This window comes from Pinus tabuliformis, chromosome X (assembly GCF_031772625.1).
Source record: "Pinus tabuliformis cultivar Carrire ecotype Pingquan chromosome X, CPIR1, whole genome shotgun sequence".
Taxonomy (NCBI): Eukaryota; Viridiplantae; Streptophyta; class Pinopsida; order Pinales; family Pinaceae; genus Pinus; species Pinus tabuliformis.
Window position 1 is genome coordinate 1,113,528,191 of NC_142308.1, and position 12,739 is coordinate 1,113,540,929.

The 12,739-nt window shown below is 36.8% G+C and overlaps 3 protein-coding genes across 3 annotated transcripts; 1 reads left to right on the forward strand and 2 right to left on the reverse strand.

The window, feature by feature from the left end:
• Positions 1-2,257: 2,257 nt before the first annotated feature.
• On the reverse strand, positions 2,258-3,235 carry LOC149143708 (uncharacterized). Its single transcript, XM_089451911.1, has one exon. The coding sequence runs from the start codon at positions 3,233-3,235 to the stop codon at positions 2,258-2,260; it is 978 nt and encodes a 325-aa protein (XP_089308037.1).
• Positions 3,236-3,772: 537 nt separating this feature from the next.
• On the reverse strand, positions 3,773-4,159 carry LOC149143709 (uncharacterized). Its single transcript, XM_089451912.1, has one exon. It carries the CDS (start codon positions 4,157-4,159, stop codon positions 3,773-3,775), a length of 387 nt encoding a protein of 128 aa, XP_089308038.1.
• A 2,791-nt stretch (positions 4,160-6,950) lies between these two features.
• LOC149143710 (uncharacterized) lies at positions 6,951-10,538 on the forward strand. The gene is made up of 2 exons (XM_089451913.1): positions 6,951-10,068; positions 10,240-10,538. The coding sequence occupies exon 1, from the start codon at positions 6,951-6,953 to the stop codon at positions 10,047-10,049; it is 3,099 nt and encodes a 1,032-aa protein (XP_089308039.1). The 3' UTR covers positions 10,050-10,068; positions 10,240-10,538.
• Positions 10,539-12,739: the final 2,201 nt, after the last annotated feature.

A 12,739-nucleotide genomic window follows, 5' to 3' on the forward strand; every position in this document is an offset into this window, starting at 1 on the left:
AAACACATATAAGAGAATGAGGTTTTTTTAGGTCAATTGCCTTACTTTAGTTATATATATTTATATTTGTTTATGGGAGGTTATATTATAATTATTTTACAATTAAAAATATTTTCCAAATTTTTATAAAGTTGTAAAAAATTATTATATTAAATTGATTTTCTCTGGTATTCGGCCCCCAGCCTTTCGAATCTCTTTTCCTCATGTGCGTGGGCGCCAGGCCATGAAGGAGGTCAAGCAGCGTGGACCATTCGTTGATCAGATGAGCCGGCACCTCAATACGTTTCCAACCTGCCCAAATAGAATCGCTCCAAAGAGAAATATCCCACAACGAACATAGCCCCTCTCTATCCATCTAGCATTGTAGCGCTCTAATGGAGGCTCTGTCTTCAATTGGGTCCATATTCATGATTTTATCAGTCCAGATGTTGATCTTTTTGCCATTTCCTGGGATCCAGTAGGAGTGTGCATTAATTAAAGGAGCAGCTTTAACATACAGTTTAAGGAAAGACGAGTTAGGCAAATGAATCACATTGTCTAAACAGCTAGAACGAGGACCTCTGAAATACTTTTTCCAGAGAGCCAATTGGGCCCAGCCAGGCTTGGGCGCAATGATCCTCCAAATAATCTTAGCTGCCATAGCCACATTCTACTGACAGAGGTTTTCGAAATTCAAACCACCCTCCCATAGTGGCTTGGAGATGGTTTCCCAACTGATAAGGGAAATCTTGTTTTCATTATGTTTTCCTCCCTTCCAAAAGAACCTCCGCATGAACTCTTCCATTTTTTTTAATATGATTGCTGGAGCGAGAAGCCTAGCAAATTGAAATAGACGGAGGCTGGTGAGCACATATTTAATTAGGACAGATTTGCCAGTAGTGTTGAGCCAAGAGTAACCCCAGGCTTGGATCCTAGTCTTGAATTTTTCAAGATGAGGGAGCCAGTCTCTGCTTGCAGGTCTCTTATGAAAAACAGGAAGACCCAAGTATTTGAAAGAGGTCCAAGAAGAGGAGGCTGCAAAACCCAAACATTTAGAAATAGCAGAGAGCAATCTGGGCGAGGTGTTCCATTTGAAGATGTGACATTTGTTCTTATTTACAACGCTGCCTGAGGCCTCCCTGAATTCATCCAAAACTGCTTTAAATTTAGAGGCAGAAGAAAGAGAGGCAGTACCCAAAAGCAGAGTGTCATCCACAAATAAGGCATGATTTATGTTTTTGACCCCTCTTGCAATACACAATCCATTAATATCTTGATCTTGCATCTTTTTGTCTAACAGGAAGCTGAGAACAGAGGCTTGGATGACAAATAGCAGAGGGGAAAGAGGACGTCCCTGCCTAAGCCCTCTCGAAGCTTTGAAAAAATCAGTGGCTCTTCCATTTACAAGAGGAGCAATCCATGGCTCTGAGATGCATGCTCAGATCCATTTAATGAAGTTTGCTCCAAACCCAAACTTGCTCATGAATTTTAAAAGAAAGTTATGATTTACTCGATCAAAGGCATTTGCTAAATCAAGTTTAATCACCATACCTTGTTCTTTTCGAAGAAGACTTGAATGAATTGCCTCTTGAACAAGGGTGAAGTTGTCCACGATCTGCCTTCCTTGGATGAAGCCTCCTTGATTCTCCGGAATTATTTTGGGAAGAATGAGCTTCAGTCTATTTGCAATTACTTTGGTGATTAACTTGTACCCAGTATTGCATAAGGAAATCGAACGGAATTTGCTGAAGTTGTTGGCGCCTTTTTCCTTGGGAATGAGGGCTAAGAAAGCGGAGTTTGTGCTGCCTCCTATTTTCTGAGTATTTTGAGACTTTTGAACCATTTTGAGAAGATCCTTTTCAACAATCGGCCAACAAACTTGGAGAAACCTAGCAGAGAAGCCATCCGGCCCAGGGGCCTTATCCAGATCCATATCAAAAAGGGCCTTTTTAACATCATCTTTAGTGACTTTGGCCTCAAGGATCTCGTTCATATGAGGAGAAATTGCAGAAGGAATAATGTCTAACAGATTTGAGTATTGTTGTGGATCCTTATCTTCACTATACAAGTTTTGAAAGTGAGAAAAGGCTGCTTTCTTAATGTCTTCAAAATCCTTGTGAGTGTCGTTATCCTCCTTAACCTCAGAAATAGTGTTGAAGCATTTCCTGGGCTGGGCTTGCTTGTGGAAAAAAGCAATGTTCCTGTCCCTTTCTTTGAGCCAGAGGTTTCGAGATTTTAATCTCCAGTATTCTTCTTCAGCTAAGCAGGCCTTATGAAATCACTGTTGCAAATGAGCCTCTTGTTCTAACAGCTCCTCTGTGACTATAGCGTTCTCCATATGATATTGATGAGAGGCAAGAGAGGCTTTAATGGATTTTCTTTCTGTATCAGGGTTGGGCAGGGTTTTGACCCATCGTTTTAGAACTCCTTTTACCCTTCTAAGCTTTTCCTCCGAGATAAAGAAAGGAGATCCTTTGACAGGCTGACTCCAACTATCCTTGACTGTTTGCATGAAGTCTGGCTCCTTGACCCAGAGGGGACTAAATCTAAAGGGAATAGGACCCAAATCAAGATGGGCTAGGAGCTCTAACTTTAAGGGCTTATGATCCGAGATGATGCTAGCAAGAATGTGCATTCTGGGTTCTAAACCTAGTAACAGATAGGAGCTTTGAATGAAAAATCTATCTAATCTAGCAGCAATATGACCAGGGCCCACTCTTTTGTTAGACCAAGAGTACTTACCGGAAGAAGGTTTAATATCCAGCAAGTCCCAGTCCTGCATAAGATCCTCCGCCCATTCCCTTGCCAGATCTCGGACTGCGCTGCCTCCCCTTTTTTCAGATGAGTGAAGAGTGAGATTGAGGTCTCCAGCAATAATTATATTTTCCAAGTTTATCAAGTCTGCTTGGTGCCTTATATAATCCCAACAATCCTTTTTTTCCCCGACATTGACTGGAGAGTATACATTGAAAAGGAAAAAGATTTCCTTAGTATCCAGATTCTGCATTTTCAGCAGCAACCAGTGAGTATTACTAGCCTCAAAGGTGACTGCAAATTTGTTGGTGTTCCATAGAGTGCCAATCCCTCCCGAGGCGCTCCAGGCAGAGATTGCTCTTGCTTCACTTTTAAACCAAAGTTTCTTTCTTACTTGCAAGAAGACTATGTCTTCCAGCTTAGTCTCTTGGATGAAAAGTATGTCTGGAGTTTTTGTTCTTATTAAGCTTCTCATGGCTTCTTCCTTAACTTTAATCCCCATACCTCTATAATTCCAAGAGATGACCTTCATTATTTATGTTTCTGGTGGGCTCCCTTAAAGCCTTGGGGTTGATTTTTCAACATCCTAGGCTTTGAGGCTAGCAGTTTTTCCAGAGTTGGTTGGCTGCCCTGTAGCTTGTCTTTGTAAGTCTCCTGCTCTCTTTTTTCCCTGTTAGTTTTACGACCTCTTGTAGATCTTCTTACCGAGGTTTGGGACTCTCCTATTTCTCCTTCCTCCTCTGACTTGTCTGTTTCCTGCTCTTCTTCCTCATCTTCTAAAGTCATACCTTTGGGATCTTCAGCACTTGTTCCTTTAAGGGAGGCTGAGGGAGTACCTTTGCTTGGAGAAATTGGTTTTTGGATCTCGATCTCCTGAGTAGCTTCTGTATGCTAGCTTAACGGATCAAATTTGTTTTGTTGCGCCTTTTTCGGTGGGGGGCGTTGAACATTAGCTTGAAGAGAGCCTTTTCTAGAGGGTCCTCTTGGTTTTTGCCCTTTGTGATTGATTTTTGCTCGCTTGACTTGATTCCAACCCTCTTCATTCCCTTTCTCTAGCTTCGCGTTGGACGAGATAGTTTCTAGCAAAGTGTCCATGAACATGGCATTTCCTACATTTGAATGGCAGTTGCTCATAATCCAAGATCTGCACATGAGACCAGTTGCCGACTTTGATTTTGATTACCTCTGGGAGACCCACCTCTAGATCTACTTCTATGCAGATCCTAGCACAGTCGTACTGATCCTTGTTATTTGCCCAATCTATGAATTTCCCGAGAGTGTTGCCAATGTGTTTCAAGGAATCCCAGTTCCAGCAATGAACTGGTAGATTTGGAAGACGAACCCACACCAGGATAGCCTTGGGAACATCGACAGCTGGATCAAAGTCCGGAGTCCATTTGTTCAGATAGAGGCCCTGAGAGCCCATGAAATACGACCCATTTTGGAAGATCAGACCTTTGTCTTCTTTGGAGGAGAATTCGAAGAGGAAGTACCCTCGCCCAAGAAAGTAAGAGGTAACACTTTGCTTGATCAGAGGAGCCCAGTTCCTGTTGACCCATTGCTCAGTGGTTTTCGGAGAAGGCCAAAGTCCCGTGAATTAGCCAATGAGACCACGATCAGGCAGAGATAAAGCTACTTGAATGGGGGTCTCTGGAGGCAAATAGATCTCAGGAATTTTGTCGAGCTTCTTAACAAATTTTGTTGCTTCACTTCTTTTCTTCTGAGGCAAACTGGCAAGAAGCTGGTTGAAAGCGTCAATGACATGAGTAGAAGGCGGATCCTTAGGAGGACCTTGCGTCTCCATAGGATCAGGCCTAAGGCCGACCGCCACAGGGGTAGCCACGCAGTGGAAACCCAAGTGCAGCTCAGAACGCGCAGAGAGGGCCGACAACAGAAACCCTAGCCAGCATTAGTATTATCGTAATGTTAATAACAATATTTTTTTTATAATTTTTGTCTTTTCAATTAATTTATTTTTTTGTTCATATTAAAAGTAAGATAATTTTTAATAATATATATATATTTTTTATATCTGTGTTTTTTAATTAATTTACTTCTAGCATAGAAGTTGTATTTTATTTTATTATTTTTGTCTTTTCAAATAATTTACTTTTGGTATTTAAATTGAAAATTAGGTAAATTTAAAATAATTCATTAATGTATGGGTGTTGCTTTGTTAGTAGCCTTATCTTTTTTATTCAAATAGAATACTACATTTTATATTATTATTATGATGTTAATATCAATATAATTTTTTATAAAAAATATTTTTATGCCTGGTATTGTTTTTGTTTTTAGTAAAAGATGTTTGACTTATAGCATACTACATTTTATATTATTATTATGATGTTAATATCAATATAATTTTTTATTAAAAATATTTTATGTTTGGTATTGTTTTTGTTTTTAGTAAAGAATGTTTGATTTTTAATTAGTTATAAAGTTTTTTGTTTTTGTTTTTAGTAAAAAAAATGTTTGACTTATAGAATACTACATTTTATATTATTATTATGATGTTAATATCAATATGAATTTTTATAAAAAAAAATCTTTATGTGTATTGCTTTTGTTTTTAGTAAAAAAATGTTTGACTTTTAATTAGTTATAAAGTTTATTAAGGTTTTGAAAAAAATAAATTATTAAACTAAATATTTTGAAAACAAAAAATAAAATTTGAAATTTTGAAATTTTTAATTTCTATTTTCTTATTGGTTCATATAGCTGAAATGACTAATTTTATGGGTTTGTAAATAAAAATGATTTTAAAAATAAAAATAAAGAAAAATTCTATATGCCACCAAGGATCATTAAAAGTACACATCAAATCTCAATATTTATGAAAATTTGATTTAATTAAAAAAAAAATTGTTTTAACTCTAAGTGACATTTTAATAATACTATATACATATAAGTTAAATACCCTTAAATAACATGTATCATGATTATTATTAAATAATTTGTACTCTATGTATTATTTTCACATCAATATTATTTTATTAGAATATGTCAATCTTAAGTTGTTATTTTTTTAGCTAAAAAATAATATTTATGAAAATTTGATTTAATTAAAAAGAAATTGTTTTAACTCCAAGTGGCATTTTAATAATACTATATACATATAAGTTAAATACCCTTAAATAACATGTATCATGATTATTATTAAATAATTTGTACCCTATGTATTATTTTCACATCAATATTATTTTTTTAGCTAAAAAATAATAAAATTATAAGTAAATATGCCATTAAGATAAATTTACAAATACAATACAATATCCTATCCAATATAATATAATATAATAACTTATTCAATGTATATGATTCATTAACAGGATATTCAAATTAAAAATCTTTTTGTTACAATTTCAATGTTTATTATTAATTTTACATTGTTTTAATATAGTTTATTGTTTTATATTTTAGTATTTTAAGGTATATTTTTCATCATTTTTGTATGAAATCTAGAATAAATTAGTTGGAAATATAAGTTTGAGTGGTGTAGTTTGCACAATTTCAGTGTTTTAGTAGTTTTCTAGACACATAAAAAATACAATTTAAACAATAAAAAACTACATTCTAAAAAAAATTATATCGTAAAATTTCAAAAAATATAATTAGAATGTATTATATTTTAATTGTAATAATATTTACACTATAATTAACCATTCACCCTAACACAAATCCATCCTTTATTTTAAAATGTTAATAAAATCATTATTTTTTAAAATGTTAATAAAATCATTATTTTTAAAAAATTAAGCAAATTCTTCGAAGACGTGGGCCTGCCACTGCGGAGAGTCTGACGTAGCACGGGAGTCTGACGTAGCAATGTCATGAGAATTTAGTGCTCCCAAGTCATCGGTCTTCAGTTAATGGCGGTCCGCGAGTCGTCGGTTTTAAGTTAGGTAACCCGTGCTATCCTTACGGCACGTGTTCGTTGACATTGGACAATATGGCTTTCGGAGCGTCTTCCAGGAAGTTTCACGATAGAGAAAAAAAAAAGTAAATAAACACAGACTGCCCCCTCCCTCTCTGAACGATGTTTTTTACATATATGTAATATAACATATTTGCACTTCCATCGCTCATGTTCCCGTGCAGGCTGCGATTTCACCACATGCTTTCGAAAAGAGTGCTTTGTTTTTCGGTTTGCAGTATCAAGCTGAAAATTCTGAATCCGTTTGAAGGACAATTGTGATTTCACTGTAAAATAAAACATGGGAGCGTATTTTCAAGCTCTCTTTGGGATATGGGTACTGGCTGCAACTTCCTCCTCCTCTGTTTATTGCCTCGCTAGTTTCTACAATTCTTCAGAAACCAGTTTCTACAAGTCCCCTTACAGTCGGTTTAAAGAGATAGAGAAGGCATGTAGCCCTGTTTTAGCAGAGGCTTCAGAGCTGCATCCAGAGCAGAACGGGTTACATATGATTGAGCGGGGCCTCTATTTTGTAAATGGGGATTGGACGCAACACAAGGGCTCTGCTCCTCTTCTGCCATTCACCACAAGTGACTCCAGAAACTATTCGGCTATCAATCTGGTTTCATTCCGGATTACAGATGTGGATCGAAAGAAGTTCTCTGGCAAAATGGTGAATGTGAGTGGGATTTTAATGTTGGCCATATCGACAAGTCGAGACATCGGAGGCAGACGCGGACGCAAAGACTTTAATATTCGTCCTGGTTTTACTTCTCTTGCGATTCATCTGGAAGGAGTCTACTTAGAAGAATCGAAAAACGCAAAAGAAGAACGGTTGTTGTGTATGCTGGGCAGGACCCATTTACCTGCCCGTGGGAAGAATGCTGCAGATCCCTGGGATTGGTTAAATAAATCAGTGTCACAGTCCCCTACTTTGTCAGACGACAAAATTTTGCTACAATTGCGCTATCCGAGCAAGCTTTCTCTGACTACCATGGAGATTCGAGGAACACTAAGAAGCCTCAATCCACACTCTAATTCAAGTTATTTTGATGAAATTGACATCTCTTCACAATTGGCTGTTGATTCGAATTATGAATTTGACTCTGACAGCCTGGTGGCAAAGGCTTGTGCTCCTCACCAAAATCTAGACAATTTCCACTCAAAAGGTATTGATGTATATCGAGGGGAGCAATTCTGCTCAGCTATGCAGCAACTGATGGTTGGTCAGATTCTAGATGTGGTTCCCTCTTGGAATTGTAGTGGCACAGATGCTTATTGTAACAAGTTGGGCCCTTTCATTATGGATAATAAATTGCGTGAACCTAAGGGCGGTTTCGATAGCATAAAGCTTTGTGTGCAGCGTTTGATGTGTACAGAGATATCTAATTCAAATATTGCAAATGTTAGTGCGGTTTTTCGAGCTGTGCCTCCTTCACAGAATCAGTATTTGGCATGTCAAAGAACAGGGCTTAATGGCTTAACATTGACTGCAGAGGGGAAATGGAACTCATCTTCTGGTCAGTTGTGTATGGTCGGATGCCTTGGATCCATCGAGAATAGCGGTGCCTGCAATTCTCGAATCTGTATGCACATTCCCCTTTCACTTTCATTAAAACAAAGAAGTGTAATTGCTGGCAGCATTGAGAACACTACAAACCCCTTCTATCCTCTGTCATTTGAGCTTATACATCATCAATATTTGCCATGGGATGTGGTAAACAATATGTCATATGAATACAACAAGAACAAGTTGGCCCAGATGGAGAGAGATGTGAGTGGAGGTTTTGGCAAATCATTCTTGAAGTATCCCCAGAAAAAACTGGGGGGCAGAACAAGACAGGAATTCTCTGATCTAGGCAAGGATCTCTCAGTGCGTTCAGAGGGCTTTTTTGACCTGCTTTCCAGAGGGAACTTTGTGACGAGCTTCTTAAACTTGGATGTTGTAGCCATTGAGGAATTTGTGGTAGTTGGTTGGACTTGGTATCAGGCCTCAAACATTTCTTTCATATCTGAGGAGGTTCCGGGCTCGCAGGAGAAGTCCTTGAAAGTTGCTGCACAGCTGAAAATGGAAGGAAATCTTTCAAATCTTTTTCTTGAGGGTCTCTATGATCCAAGAGTGGGTATAATGCACCTTATAGGATGCAGGGATGTTCGAAGGGATTTTCGAGCTCCATGGTGGAGAGTTTTGCATGAAACAGGGGATCTGCAGGATGGTTTTGATTGCCTCATTGAAGTGAAAGTGGAATATCCACCTACAAATGCCAGGTTGTTCAGAAATCCAACTGTGAAGCTTTCTGTGAAAAGCCAACGAGCCGTTGACCACCGACTTTTTTTCAAGCAGATCAAAATCGAGACTCTTCCGATTGTATATTGGAGTCAGACAGAAGAGATTATCTCTCGCAAAACTGTCGAATGCGCGTTGCGTATATTGACACTATTCATGATGATTGGGTGCATTGTGAGCCAATTATTCTACAGTCGAGAGAAGACAGAAGTATCTCCATACATCTCTCTTGTCATGCTGGGTGTTCAGGCCATTGGATACAGTATTCCTCTCGTAACAGGTGCAGAGGCCTTGTTCGAGAGTACGAAATCTGAAGCCCAGAGCAATTATGTTTTCTATCCGATTCAGAGCGGAGGGTCTGAGAAGATTGAGTACATGGTTAAACTGCTAGTGTTGATTGCATGTCTATTGACACTAAGACTGTGCCAAAAGGTTTGGAAATCTCGTATTCGATTGCTGACAAGGAGTCCTTCAGAGCCATGGAGAGTCCCAAGTGATAAACGAGTGCTTGCCATTTCCTCTGCTATACATGCTATGGGTTTTTTAATTGTGCTGATTGTTCATAATATGAAGACCAGTAGCCGCCCAATTCAGTATTCAGCACGCCATGCACACAACCAAGTTGACTGGGAGACTGAACTTCAGGAGTATGTGGGTCTGGTACAGGATTTCTTCCTGCTTCCTCAAATTATCGGTAACATTCTTTGGCATTTTGAACGAAAACCACTTAGGAAACTATATTACATTGGTATCACTGTTCTGCGGCTCCTTCCTCACATCTATGATTACTTCAGACCTCCAGTTTTCAATCCTTACTATACAGATGCGAGTCGAGTTTTCATATCTTCCTTTGCAAATCCTGGCTCAGATTTCTATTCGAAATTTGGAGATATTTCTATTCCACTGACTGCTGTGGTGCTTGCAATTGTGATTTTCATCCAGCAAAGATGGAATAAGCATGCGCTGAGTCAGGCATTGAGATTAGTATCAAGTAAGATAACAGTCCCTGGATCAAGGAGGTATGAGATGCTGCCATTGAAGACATTTGAATCTGAACTTGTTTCTGGTAGCACAGAGAGAAGCCATGTGCATTCTACAGCCGAGGTTGAGTGAGGAATATCGCCTGTGTAAGGTGGTTTATTAATAAAGAGAATTGAAATCCATAATATAAGAATAGAAAATAGCATATATTCCTACAAATAATAGGAGACTCTAATCTTTTCGTATTGCAGAGTGAAAAACTTTAGTATTAAAGAGAGGTAAGAACCCAATTCTTATCTGTTTTCTTCCACTATGTATTCAGGGAACTTAAGTGCAAGGCTGGCCAGCTATCAGACGAAGCACTAAGGATATGGGAAGGTGTAATGGAAGTGTGTATAGTAGATGAAGATAATCACTGTATCCTCTCCCTTGATGTATTTCTGATAATGTTAATGTATTTCTTGATGTGTTGTTTTGGCATTTTTCATTTTATCTGTGATTTAAGTCCAGTTTTGTATTAAGAAGTGTGAAGAGACTTGAAGTCTGACTATGAAGACTGATGACAGCAGTTAAACAGTTTCTGTATTTCTGCTTAAACCGCAAGCATTCATTAATTGTACGAGTGTGTTGGATATAGCATTGCGTATATATTTTTGGTTTTAATTTGAAATCCATATCTATAATTTTATTGAGTGCGATTTTTTGGAGATTTTGGTGACGGAATTCGGCTGGAAAAATTGAGGTTAAATCTTGATTTTTATTAGTTAAAATAGGTTTTTACTGCATATTTGAATTCAGCACCCTGAAAAACCTCTAGACGCTTTGATTGTGCAGAAATTACCTATCAAACTTGCGAATTACCTATCCAACTTGCGATTTCAATAAATTGCTACCGGAATTTAAAAAAATTTGACCAGAAAAACTCACCAAAAAATCCTCAAAAAATCGCACAAAAACTAGCACCTATAAAAATATGCGCTTGTTAGTAAGCCCGTTTTTGAAGTGGATCATAAACCCATGCATTACAGTTAAAAGACCAATCGTTTAAGTGAGAATATTTCGAACTACGAGTACCGCTTGCATGACACTTGCAATCAGAATTAAAGATAATTGCAATCAGAATTAAAGATAATCAGCCTATAAATTTCAAACCAATCTTTTCTTCGAATAAAATTAAAATGCACTTACATTTACAACTTCAAACTTCTTACATAATAACACATGAATTCGTGCATTTGATTTTCAGTATATATTAGATTTATTTGTAGCCTTAATTTATGGTGTTTAATTAGATTCGATTCACTTTCCACCACACTTAATTTTATTATCTTGAGAAGAGCACTATATAAGATGATAATTTGGACAATAAAGTGCAATTTAAAAATATTGTGCTTTCTATTGTATTTAATATATTTGTGGTTTGATCATAATTATTTATCATTATCATTATATGTAAATTAAATGGTTTTGGTAAAAATTATGGAAGTTTTTTTATTTTTTTTATCAATGGGTTTCGAACTAGTTCTTGTGATTCATCATTAATATCAGATGAAAATGTACATCATGGCACAAGCTTAAATAGAGGCTGATCTAAGGACTAAATAGAAAACTTAAATATATTTGTGGTTTGTTTGTGTTTAATTTTCATTATTATCCCCCACATTATTTATAGATTGAACAAAAAATAAAAATTAGGTTCAAAAGTGAACATTAGAAACTTAAAAATGTTTATTTTTAAAAATATTTTGTTTTGTATTTTTTTGAATTTTATTTGTCTTTTTGCAATGATTTCACTAATTGTTATACTAGTACTTACAGTTGTGAATACTACTGGCGCAAATCACATCCAAAAATGACAAGAATGAATAAGACCAACATGGAAGATGTGGAGGGTGTAATTTGTAATAAATTGGTTGTGATGATAGTGGTAGATTCATACTTTTTGCTGCAGTTTTAATTCGGTCATTATCGCAGTGAGCATGGTAGCAATATAAAGTGCTACATTCCCATGCTAGAGAATCACATCCCATAGTTTGTGCTACAAGAATTGTTTGACAAGGTGAAGGCAACTTTAGTCCCACGCTGGCAAACATTAATTTGTGCAAAAATACAATTAATTATGTTAGATAGCTGATTCTCCTGGGTCAGTTTGGGTAGTTGTTGGAGTCCAAAACCCCCTGAAACTAATTCAACTGTTTCATGTATGTATTAATATGTATACATTGTACATCATTAATTGAGATTGATTAATATACATTTAATTTGGTTTCCGTGTTTTACAAAATAACGAGTAGTTTGTCCGCCTATTAATTAAATTATGCCACTAGTTTTGTGACCATCTAGACCACCGGACTCCAAACTAGCGGTTATTGAATGATCTTGGGGGCTCAACAAAAGAATTCCTTCTTTTTTTTTCGAATCAGAGATACAACCATTGGAAACATTGCAAGCAATTATTGTTATACTCATCACTCTTATCAATACTCAAACAGAAATTTTGGTTTTTTTAATAATTGTTACTTAATGATAAATTAAATGCCGAAAGTGGCTAAGCAGCTGCAATTTCAAATCTTTGATCTGAACAACGGAGGGAACTTGAATCCTCCTTTCACACCCTCATCGCAAAGGTTGGGCTCGTCGTTATTTGAAATTGTATTTTGCATTTAAAAAATTGGAATGGGTTATTGTTGTTGGAGTCATTGGCACTATCCTCCTTTTGATCATCAAAATCAATCTTAATATCAGAACACTGGAGCAGGATTGCTGTCCTCACAGGGGCAAGCTAATAATGCAAGAGAACATAAGTGTTGTTTGAATAGGGG

What these genes read in the sequence shown, in the direction of transcription:
- LOC149143708 (XM_089451911.1), bottom strand. Translation starts at nt 3,235, where the DNA reads ATGGGGATTAAAGTTAAGGAAGAAGCCATGAGAAGCTTAATAAGAACA.
- LOC149143709 (XM_089451912.1), bottom strand. Translation starts at nt 4,159, where the DNA reads ATGGGCTCTCAGGGCCTCTATCTGAACAAATGGACTCCGGACTTTGAT.
- LOC149143710 (XM_089451913.1), top strand. Translation starts at nt 6,951, where the DNA reads ATGGGAGCGTATTTTCAAGCTCTCTTTGGGATATGGGTACTGGCTGCA.